Here is a 12,277-nt window from a genome sequence, read left to right on the forward strand (position 1 = left end):
AGCTGTGCAGCCAAAGGAGAAACCTTTCAATGATGAGATAGGCAATGGAATGAAAAAGCCACTCTGAGATGAAGAAATCACAGTGTCTAATGCATACATAAAGCCTGCCAGGAGCTGGTGGCCCACAACAGGGAGCCTGGCTACTCTAATGGCTGAGATTGGAGGATGAAAGTTTGAAGTTACCTCAGGGCAGGAAAGTTCATGAAATTCTGATCTCTGATGAGGCAACAAAAAGCCAGAAAAGGACTTGTGTTGAAAGGTCTAGAGCACCAGCCATGAGTAAAAACTTAAAAATAAAAAGCTCAGAAACAGAGTCTTGGCCTGTGTTCAAGTTGCAGGACTAAAATCACATTAAAAATGTCAGCCTAGTGCTGACACCTCTCACCTGTAGTAATAGCTACTCAAGCTGCTGTTATCTGAAGATGGAGATTCAAAGCCACCCCAGAAAAGAAGGTCCATGAAACTCTTATCACCAATGATCCACCAGAAAGCAATGTGGGGCTGTGACTTAAGGGGTAGAGTGCTAACTTTGAGAGTAAAAGCTCAGGGTGAGTGCCCAGACCCCAATTTCACGCTCAACAACTGACAGGAAGAAAAATTATAAAACCATATTCATGAGGCAAGGATCTGTCAAGAATTCCCTTCCTGGTCTCTAATAGATGTTTAGGCCACAGCAGTTATACACCTCTCCTTATCATCTCCATGCCAGGATGAAAGTAATTCCTGTTTGCCAGGCTGTAATTAGACATCTTGTTTTCCTTCATGGCCTGGAAGGAGCTGTTCTCCAGGACCAAGTCCAGCTCTTGAGGTTCCAACTTCTTCCCCAGGAACTGGCAGATCCTTTTCACAGTGCTTCTTGTGTCCTGTAAGAAGAAAACACAGGGGAAGGAGAACACACCGTGGCTCTCAGAAGGAGGGAGTAGTGGAGGCAGCACAAGAAGGGACAGGCAGCCAAGAGCAATGCCAGACTCACTTATGTGACAGAGGCTGAGTTGGGTGCAGTGAGGGAGGAAGGGATGGAGGGGGAAAAGAACTAGGATGGGAAGGATTTAGTCCAAGCACTGAGCACCTGGATGTCATTTTGTGGTTACTAGCAACACAACCAGAGCACAGAGCTTGGAGGTGTACCAGAAGCGGAGAAAGGCATTTGGACAATTCTCAAGTGATAATTGGACAATTATCAAGAAGAAGATCAATACAAGAGGTACTATGGTGAGTCAGAGCCAATTTCTGAGCAAGACCGATTTCTTTAATGTCTCTGTATGTCTGTGAGGGGGTGAGTGTGTCAGTTACGCGGTTGAACTCAGGGTCAGGGTGCCGTCCCTGAGCCTTTGTGGTTAAGGCTTGCACACTTCCACTTAAGTTCCACTCTGGCGCTTTGGCGGTTAGTTGGAGAGAGAAGTCCTATGGACTTTCCTGTCCCAGCTGGCTTTGAACCTGGGTCTTCAGATCTCAGCCTCGTGAATGTCTAGGATTGTGAAATGTGACAGATGGAGTGAGGTCTATGAGAATGGATGGTATTCAGGGTTAGGGGGCAGTGATGCAGTGGGGTACATGGAAATGGATTGTTACCTTTTTGAGGGCCTCATAACTGAGCACCAGCACGTTCTTGCTCTCTTGCATAGACATCCAGCCCAGGACGTGTGCAAACCAAGACCCATATGGCACTGCAGTATGAGGTGAGAAGGGATAAATAATCCACTCCTGGATGTCTTGATGTCTGTGACCTCCACCCATTTCCCCTCATCCACATCAGCTTCCTCCAGGCCTAAGTGACAATAATCTTGTGCATATCCATAGGTTAAAGTATCACAGTTAGGCCATGTGCTGGTGGCTCACGCCAGTAATCTTTTTTTTTTTTTTTTAAGTTTTTATTATAAAACTGATGTACAGAGAGGTTACAGTTTCATACTTTAGGCATTGGATACATTTCTTGTACTGTTTGTTACTTTGTCCCTCATACCCCCCTTCCCCCTCCCCTTTCCCCCCCCTGAGGTGCTCAGTTCACTTACACCAAACAGTATTGCAGGTATTGCTTTTGTTGTTGTTTCTCGTAGTTTACCCTTTGTCTCTCAATTTTCGTATTCCCTTTGAATTTCCTAATTCTAATACCAGTAGACACTGTTTCCCATACACTAAGTCACGCCAGTAATCTTAGCTCCTTAGGAGGCTGAGATCTGAGGATCTTGGTTCCAAGCCAGCCTGGGCAGGATGTTCCATGAGACTCTCATCTCCAATAAAGTACTAAAATATGCTAGAAGTGTTGTGTGGCTGAAGTGTTAGAGGGCTCACCTTGAGCAACAGAAGCTCAGAGGTAGTGCCTGCATTCTATGATCAAGCCCCTGTACTGGCCATATACATACACACATACATTTATATGAATTATATATACATTTTAATGTTTATATATAACTTACTTCATATGTGTAGATATATACTTATAAACAAGTATTATATATCATACATATGAAAAGTAAATTATTTACAGTACATCTTATGAATTATATTCTATATGTTATATTATATAGTACTTATTATATGCATAATATATTTATATAAATTCTGTATGAATTATATATTTATATTTACTTACAGATTATATCCATACAAATATATTGCATAGTACATAATGTAGAGTATATATATACTATTCATATTTGGCATATATAAGTGGTATAATATATATGATATATTATGTAAGTTACATATATTTCATATACACATGTAAGATATATATATGTGTATATATATATATATATATATATATATATATATATATATATATGGCATAAGTGATTCATTCCCACCAATCAGGCTACTCAAGAGGCTGCAATGTGGTTCATGATTCCAAGTCATCGCAGAAAGAAAAGTACCAGGACACTCTTACCTCCCTAAAAGGATGGAAATGGTGGTATGGCTAATATGTTAGAGCCAAACCCTCCAGTGGAAGGAAAGAGAAAGTGTCCAGACCCATTGTACAAGCCCCAGGACTAGCACCCCTCCCCCATCATGTTTACATGAGCCTCACTTCACAACCCACTCACCATTGCCTTGGATGAACCATTCATAAAACTGCTGCAGGGACTCTGCATTCTTCATGAACTTTGATTGACTATAAAAATAATATCCGGACACAAGGGCATCCTTTGGATTCCTGAGGACATAGATCACCTTAAAGAGACAAAGCAGCAAAAGCAAAAATCGTTACCATCTTTCCCACATGTGAGGCCTTGACCTCTCATCAGCCAAGTCCTACACCATGGGAAGTACATGGAAAGATCAACAATCTGCTCAATGTCTAACTTAGAAGACTAATTGTGGTGTGTGTGTGTGTGTGTGTGTGTGTGTGTGTGTGTGTGTGTGTGTGCATACCAGTCCCAGGACTTGAACTCATGTCCTGGGAACATCCATGAGCTTTTTTCACTCAAATCAGTACAGTACCCCTTGATTCCCAGCTTCACTTGCAGTGTGGTATTTGTTCAGTGGAGTCTCTCAGACTTTTCTGCCAAGGTTGCCTTTGAATTATGTTCTTTAGACCTCACCCTCTTATGTAACTCGGGTGACAGGTATGAGCCACTGTTGCCTGGATTATTTTTCACCTATTATTTTATTTTAATTTCTTTTTGTCCGTCATTGGGGTTGAACTACAAGTGGGGGCACTGTCCCTGATTTTGTTTTGTTGAAGGCTAGGACTCTGCCCCTTTGAGCCACACTCCACTTCCAGCCTTTTGGTGGTTGCGAGGGGATAAGAATCTCAAGGCCTTTAATGCTTGGGTTGGTTTTGAACTACGACCATCAGATTTCACTTACTTTGGCCTTGGAAGTGAAGAAAGACTTGGGGAAGAGTTGGATGGGGAGGTGGGAGGAGAGCAGGCGGGGGCCCTCCTTCATGTCTCTAATTATTTTGGATCCCACTTCAGTCTCAATCCATGGGGATCTTTCCCAGATGGGCACAGAGCGGATCCACTCTGGATCCCCCTTGCTGATAATGAGACTCAGAATCTCCATCATCCAGTTGGTTCCTGGAGACAGAAGGAAAGGAGAAGGTCACTCATTTATATTTGAATTATGTGAAAAAGGTGATGGTAAAATATAGAATCATATAAAGCTCACCAATATAACATTCACAGGGAAATGGACAGAACTAGAACAAATCAGGTGAAGACAGGTAAGCCATGATAAGAGAGAAAAACAGAACATGTTCTTATGACATGTGGAGGATAAATCTAAAAGGCACTAGGATATGACAAATTACATAGGATTCTAAATACTCACAATCAGTGAGACCAAAAGAGCATAGCCTCAGGAGAGAATCACAAAGGTGCAATACCCAAGCACCTCTTCATATTTATGTAAAATAATGCATATGCTGATATGTAAACAAAGTACGTTTTTCTTGATTTGGTTTTTTTTTTCTGATGACTGTCTTCTTTACTTTATATAAGGTATATTCATTTGCACATGAGATGTAGGGTGGGAAGGGCCCAGAATCAGAGGAAAGAGGATGGAAATGTGCAGCAGTGAAGGGCAGTGGGCATTGATTAAAGGGAGTAGGCAACTTGTGAGTGGACATGAGATGGAGGGAAGGGGAAGGGATCAGGGAACATAAGATACAACAAGAAAGGAAATGTACTTATTACCTATGGTATGTAAATGAAACCCTGATATATATCATCCGTAAAACATTAAATTACAAAACAATGAATCTGGATGTGATTCTTCTCTGAGCTACTCAGCATTCACCATCTGTCACTCATCCCATGCCCCTTAGGCAATCACAAACATGCAATATGCCACACACACACACACACACACACACACACACACACACACACACGGAAAGGGTTGGGGAGATTCTCTTCTCTGAAGGGAAAGAAAAAGACAATCTCTATGGGGGAGGCTGGAGGGAGTGGGGCCACAGACCTGGCCTTTCCCCCACAGCCATGTCCCCTGTCTGCTCACCTGACTTGGGGTAGGTCACCGTAATGATGTCTTCGTCCTTCACCACAAACTGCTCGTGGGCTGCTCTGATGTCTTCAGGTTTGTAAAGCGAGGCAGGGAAAGGAATGCCCGCATACCACATATATCCCTCTGCCATCTCAGAGCCCTGCATGTCTGGCTCTTGGTCCCAGATCACTGTCACTGTCATGGGGCAGGTGTGGGCAGAGACTGAGTTTTTCATTGTGGGCGGTGAAGGCAATCATTAACTTTCTACATTTCATTGTAAAACAAATTGCTTGACTAAACCCCTCCTCCCCCCCAAACCTAATTTGATGGTCCTTGGGAATTGGGCAACTGTAAAAACATTCTAAGGTGTTCTCTGCTCATCTGGTTTTCAGTTCATGACAGCAATTAAGAATTACAAGATGGGCGGGGGTTATGGCCTAGTGGCAAGAGTGCTTCCCTCGTATACATGAGGCCCTGGGTTCAATTCCCCAGCACCACATATACAGAAAATGGCCAGAACGGGCGCTGTGGCTCAAGTGGCAGAGTGCTAGCCTTGAGCAAAAAGAAGCCAGGGACAGTGAAGCCCCAGGACTGGCAAAAAAAAAAAAAAAAAAAAAAAAAAAAAAGAATTACAAGAGGAAATACAAGGGAGTAGGCTTGAGAGTAGGATTGATTTTTATTTGAAATTCACAAAATACTTAATTTGGAGACTAGGTGTAGAGATCACAAAAGTAGCAAAAAGCGGGGGCTGGACTTCTGGCGCAAAGGACTAAGTTCCAACCACTAGTAGCACCGAAAAATTATTGACACATGTCCTCAATGCATTTTTCTTCTGACTTCCTGTTTGCCCCAGGGTCTGTCTTCACTGCAGGATCTGGGCCATGATCCTCTGTGTCATGGATCTGCAAGTCTCCTCAGCATCCTGGGAGCAAGGAGAGTTTCTTCCAGATTTGAGAAGAACAAGTACTACTCTAACATCAGTGGGATTGTGTGTGTGTGTGTGTGTGTGTGTGTGTGTGTGTGTGTGTGTGCCAGTCCTGGCTCTTGAACTCAGGCCCTGTCTGCTGTCTCTGAACTATTTTGCTGAAGGTGAGGGCTCTACCACTTTGGGCCACAACACTACTTCTGGTTTCCTGGTGGTGGTGAATTGTTCCTAAGTGTTCTGGACTTTTTTCCCTGGGTTAGCTTCAAACCTTGACCCTCAGATCTCAGACTTCTGAATAGCTAGGATGACATGCATGAGCCACTGGCTCCTGGCTTTAAGAATTGTTAATAGTGGATGGTGCAGTTGGAAAATTTCCTCCGTGGTGATTTGTATCAGAAAATGATCAAAGGAGAAGCATGAAAATTTGACCCATGGGACTGAAGTGACAGGTTTATATGCTGACCTCCAGGGCACAAGTCTTTGTTGCTATAGACACAGGGATACATCTAGACTTGGTCCCAGGGACACAGGTCTGGAGGAAGTGTTAGGGCTGACCTGAAAACTGGAGTAACTAAATATAAGTTTATTGTTAAAATTATAACAGCTTCTAAGCCATGGTGATGACTCCATGCAAGAGGGCTGTACCCCCACCCATGAAACTAGTTTCTTGTAGTTTGACATATTAAAATATAGAAATCCCTTGTTCCCCTCTGTATCTAGGTAGCAACCATGGTAACGAACAGTAAAAAAAAAAAAAACACATGATCAAGATCATAGACTATAGAAATGAACATAATAGTAGTAAAAAATGCGAACCCGCCTGTCTTAGGTGGGGTGGGTCACCCAGCCTGCCTTACCCGTCCTAGGGTCAACTTCAGAGCAGTGCTGAAGCCCCATGTCTTAGGCTGGTCAAGCTGGCACCGCCCTCATACACGACTCTGGCTGCGGTTCTTCTAGGGGGAAAGTTCATTCACTTGGAGCTTGATCTTATGCAGCTGGCTGGCTAAACTCATGAAAGAGTTTTGCAATATGCGTACAATGCAAGGAAGGCATAGGAAAGCCATCAGCAAAAGTTTCCCTGGGCTGAGTAATGTCATTAGCAGCCCCTTAACGTTAGTTAAGGAAGGGACAGACTGTAGAAATTGTTCAAACAGTTCTTTTGCTCTTTCTGCCACTTTAGAGTCCAGAGGCGGAGTCCGGTTATTTGTCTATGGAGTTGAAAGAGATCTAAAGACAAGTTATTATGGTGCCAAATACCATTTTGATGTGCTACAACTTATTCCCAAGGATAGCTCGACCCATTATTCTTATGGAGGGTCACACAAATAAAGTCAAACCCAGCATGACAGCGCACCCGTTGCAAAGTTTGTAAGGCACAAATTTGTTCTCCCAGTGACAACACAGATTCATACAATGCTTCTAATTTTTGTTCTACCTTATCATCAATCCTGCCTTGAAAGTGCAGGGCTTGCGTGGTATTATGAGCAAGCTGATTAACATAGTGAGCTGTCTGCACATTTTGTGTTAAAGCCACAGTAGCCACTGCAGCAGAGGCAGCTAAGGAAATAAAGGCTAAAATTCCTGCTATTAATAGCCCTACAAATCGTCTAGGGCGCATAAGCTCTTTTAAATGTTTTAACACTTGAATACCTGTTTCTTCATACCGAGCTTCAGATAAATTTACAGGAAGCATAACAAATGGTGGTTGCTTAATAACAATTACAGAATCAGTAAGACCACTATACAAGCAATTTTAAAAGATCAGTTAGTGCAAGTAACATTGAAATACATGGCTTCTTTAGAAATATTAAAAGGTCCATACATAATTGCATAAGGGGGTGTTACACAAGTCATAATATTTTTTAAAGAAGTAGAAGTTGGCCAGGAGATATTATTCAGGGAAGCCACTAACATCCAGACATGACGTTGAGGGTGTCCATTCATCCACCACAGAGCTGGATTGTACTTATTGGTGAGATTCGCTCCGGACCAGTCCATCAGCTGAGAATTAGTTCCTGAAATATTGGTTATAAAAGGGTGATCATGTCTACACTTTCTGGGGTGCAGTCCTCCCATGGATTCTACATTTTGAGAAGAGTTGATGCAGAGAGGTATCATGAAGGACGAGGTAGAATTGGCATGTACAGGAAACACAGTAGGCAATGAAGTCATTCTTATATTATATACTTGACTATTATCAGGAATCCAAATTCTATGATTTATGGATTGCATTACAGTACAGCCTGGAATATAACTGTTGGAGTCAGTTGTAAAGCATAAAGGGGTTCCAATGCCAGAAGCTGCAAAATCTCCCATCTTAACGTGTTGGACAAAAAGGTCTGGAGCTGTACCGTATGCTGATCTGTTGACATGGATGAACACCTCAGCTCCCTCCCAGGTCGCAGGGTGCACAATCGGTGTATCTGGCACGTCAGCCCAGTGGGTCAGTGCTTGTACCGTTCTGATGAGTTTCCACAATCCAAACACATCGCTCAGGTAGCCAGCGGGCATCATTTTCATCCTGTGAAGAAAAACACAGACATGTCCTCGACCCCATGTCAGTACCGGATCGGGCCCGTGCCAAGCACTTGTTAAAGGATCTTTCCACTTAACTTGGGCAAAAACTCTTTGCTCTCTCTTTTCCCAGAACCACTGTGCTGCGGAGTGGCCATTGCATTCCAAATTTAAAACAATTTAGTACGAATAAAGCATGAGAAAGTATATTAACAGGAGAGAAGGGGTATAATTCCCCCCCTCCCTTTTAATTTAGAAATTTGGTGTTTTAACAAACCGTTCCCTCATTCATCAATTTCTTTTTTTTTTTTTTTTAAATTTTTTTTTGGCCAGTCCTTGGCCTTGGACTCAGGGCCTGAGCACTGTCCCTGGCTTCTTCCCCTCAAGGCTAGCACTCTGCCTCTTGAGCCACAGCGCCGCTTCTGGCCGTTTTCTGTATATGTGGTGCTGGGGAATCGAACCTAGGGCCTCGTGTATCTGAGGCAGGCACTCTTGCCACTAGGCTATATCCCCAGCCCCATCATTCATCAATTTCTTGACCATGAGGATTATAGGGGATTCCTGTAGAGTGAACAATTTGGTAAGATTTGCAAAAAGTTTGAAAAGCTCGCCCAACATATCCCGGACCATTATCAGTTTTAATTTGTTTAGGAAATCCCATAGTAGCAAAGCAGCATAAGGCATGGGAGATACAATGTTTGCCAGCTTCCCAGCTAAGAGGAGTAGCCATAATAAAATTAGAGTAAGTGTCTATGGTAACATGGACAAAACGGAGCCGTCCAAAAGAGGGGATGTGGGTAACATTCATTTGCCAAACATGGTTGGCCACTAAGCCTCGGGGGCTAATGCCATTGGAGGGCACAGGTAGGAAGGTAGCACAGTTGGGACAAGTTTTTACAATTTGACGAGCTGCCTCACGAGTAATATGAAATTGCTGATGTAAGGCACGACTGTTTTGATGGTGGGCAGCATGTGATTGCTTTGCCAAGTCAATTTGAATGAGAAAAATTTGAGTAGCCTCATCCGTAATAGCATTGCCCTCACTTAATGGTCCAGGAAGTTTAGTATGGGCACGTATAAATCCAAAAAAACATGGACTGGTGCGAGAGCGAAGAAGAAGTTGTATCTGGTGAAAAAGAGTTTGGATAGTGGAATTAACTGTACCAAGAAAATTGACAGTTTCAATGACCTGAAGGGCTCGAATAACATAATGACTATCCGAATATAAATTAAAGGCTTTAGTAGGTAAAAGTGTAAGGGCTTCTAAAACTGCTTGAAGTTCAACTTCCTGGGCAGAAGAAACACCAGTGTCCCAAGATCTAGTTTCACCATCAATAGTAAGAGCTGCCGTTCTGTTAGAGGGTCCGTCTGTAAACACCAAGGCAGCCATAGAAAGAGGAGATAGAGATACAATCTGAGGAAATTTAAAGGTGTAAGAAGAGGCAAAGTGAAGTAATTCGTTGGAGCGATTTTGATATGAAATTGTGCCCACAAAATTGGCCCAAGCAATGGCCCAGGAATCACAATGAATATAAAGCCATTCTTGCTGCTGTAAAGTATAGGGGATGTAAATAACCTGTGGATCTTGTCCAAGATACTTACAAGATTTCACACGGCACATATGGACTAAAGTGGCTACCAATTCATAATAAGGAGTTAACACTTTTGAAGGAGTAGCAGGCAGGGAAAGCCATAAAAGGGGTCCCTTCTGCCAGAGGACCCCTGTTGGAGAATGAGGTGTAGTTAAAATATAAGCTTCCCAAGGGGCTGAGTAATCAATATAATTTATATGTTGTAAAGAAATGGCAGAATTTACTATGCTTAAGGCTTCGGCTGCTTCAGTTGTCATCTCTCTGGGAGATGTAGGGTCCGGGTCCCCCTTTAATAGATCAAATAAGGGTTTTAATTCAGCTGTGGATAATTTAAGGTAAGGGCAAAGCCAATTAATATCTCCCAGAAATTTTTGAATCATGCAAAGTACAAAAATGAGAAGTCTTAACCTGTAATTTCTGACTAGTAAAATAATAAGGACCCAAAATATGACCAAGATAAGTATACGGAGGATGCTCTTGCACCTTTTCACTAGCTATTATTAACCCAAAAGAGGTGAGATCTTGTTTCAATTGTCCAAAGGCTTGGCGTACTACTGCAGGGTTTAGGTGAGCTAATAAAATATCATCCATATAATGAATAACACAAACAGAAGGAAAATTTTTGTGAGTAGAAGAGAGAGCTCGCACTACAAAGTTTTGACACAGGTGGGGCTATTCGCCATGCCTTGGGGCAACACTAGCCAATGGTATTGTTTCATAGGTTCTTTAAAATTAGTAGAGGGGACACTAAATGCAAAGCGTGTGCAATCCTGAGGAGCAAGGGGTATGGTATAAAAACAATCTTTCAAGTCAATTATAATTTTGTATGTATTTTGAGGAATTGCCATCGGAGAGGGCAAACCTGGTTTTAATGCCCCATAAGTTCCATAATGGCATTTACTCGTTGGATATCCTGTAGGAGTCTCCATTTACCAGATTTCTTTTTAACAACAAAAATAGGCGAATTCCATGGGGAGGTAGTAGGAGCAATGTGGCCCAAGTCCAGCTGTTCCTGCACCACCCGTTGGGCAACAATAATCTTTTCAATTGATAGGAGCCACTGATCCACCCACACAGGAGTGTCTGATAACCATGTTATAGGATCAGCTTGAAGGACAGGATGAGCAGCAGCCCCCTGGAGGGAAATAGGAGCTAAAGGACTTGGACACTTTAATGTTTTTATGATAAATGTTTACAATAAGCAAGGTATTGGCACCTTGCTGCAATGTTTACTATGAAGTGTTTACTAACCTCAGTTGTTAAGTTACCAGCACCCTGGCTGCCACATCGCCAGGACCTGAACCTGCCCCTCTACCTCACCATCGAGGGAAGGAAGAGCCATCTGCGCTACCTTGAGCGACACCAGACTGGACCAGGATTCCTCTGTTTTCTATGGGCCGAGCCAGATAAGAGACCCTCCATTGCTTTGTGCCTATGTTGTAATTGCTCATGTGTTACAGTTGCTCATGTTTGCATTTGCCTTGTATTACGATTGCTTATGCTCATGTCTGCTTGATGCTCCCATTTACATTATGTTTACATTGCCCTGTGCTAGACACATGGGTCTCTTATTGTAAGCGATGGGCCAGAGATGGATAGGTACCAAGCAGCCTTTGGCCTTTTAGACATATAGGAACCCCATGAGGCTCATCATTCAGCCCCTAGGACCTGCTGCTCACTGAGGTCCGCTGGCAAGAGAGAAAATTATAAGGGCTTTCTTTCGAGTGCCAATCCCACTCTCCCCAAGGCCTCTCATCGGGCCAGCCAGCCTGGCAGGATGGTCAGCCTGAAGAGCTAGGGCGTTAGCCCAAGACGGGTACGACTCCCCTTTCAGGGGCAACCTAAGACATGGATCTCAAGTAGGGCGCCTCCTGCTCTTCGAAGAAAAAAAATTAATTAAATATAAAAGAGGCAGATGTTGGCATCCATCTTTGGCCTTGATGGAAGGGGCTTGATGCCCCTCCCCCAGCCCTGGGGAATGCGGCCTGGCTACCCTCTCTGGATGGGAATCCAGAGAAACTGGTTGGGCAAACAGCCCCCAACCATCCTAGCCAGCTCAGTGCCTACAAGCTCCACCCTGTCTTGGCGCGCTTGAGTGACGATAGCTCTTGGGGGTCAGGTGATACCTTTCAGCCTATCGACATCCTGGCCAAACCCCTCCCTCCGAATCATCTCCCCTTGTCCTTGTCTCAATAAAGTTAGTTCGCTCTAAGAAGCTGACCCCGTGGCATGTGTACGTCAGACTTCTAGCGGTAAGGAGGCAGGCACACATCCGCGGCCAGGCCAAGAGCACGACAGG

The 12,277-nt window shown here is 43.5% G+C and overlaps 1 protein-coding gene and 1 pseudogene across 1 annotated transcript in view; one reads left to right on the plus strand and one right to left on the minus strand.

Annotated features, from left to right (window-relative positions):
- The window catches only part of LOC125368437 (sulfotransferase 2A1-like), a 108,558-nt gene that overhangs the window by 86,782 nt on the left and 9,499 nt on the right, over nucleotides 1-12,277 (minus strand). Inside the window, exons 2-3 of the mRNA XM_048369407.1 lie at nucleotides 3,045-3,171; nucleotides 1,573-1,667 (exon numbers count right to left, since the gene is read on the minus strand). Coding sequence (XP_048225364.1) covers nucleotides 1,573-1,667; nucleotides 3,045-3,171 — 222 coding nt within the window. The remainder of the gene's footprint in view (nucleotides 1-1,572; nucleotides 1,668-3,044; nucleotides 3,172-12,277) is intronic.
- Nucleotides 1-12,277, plus strand: part of LOC125368439 — a 76,640-nt pseudogene that overhangs the window by 24,207 nt on the left and 40,156 nt on the right.

Source organism: Perognathus longimembris, chromosome 20 (assembly GCF_023159225.1).
Source record: "Perognathus longimembris pacificus isolate PPM17 chromosome 20, ASM2315922v1, whole genome shotgun sequence".
NCBI classification, from domain to species: Eukaryota; Metazoa; Chordata; class Mammalia; order Rodentia; family Heteromyidae; genus Perognathus; species Perognathus longimembris.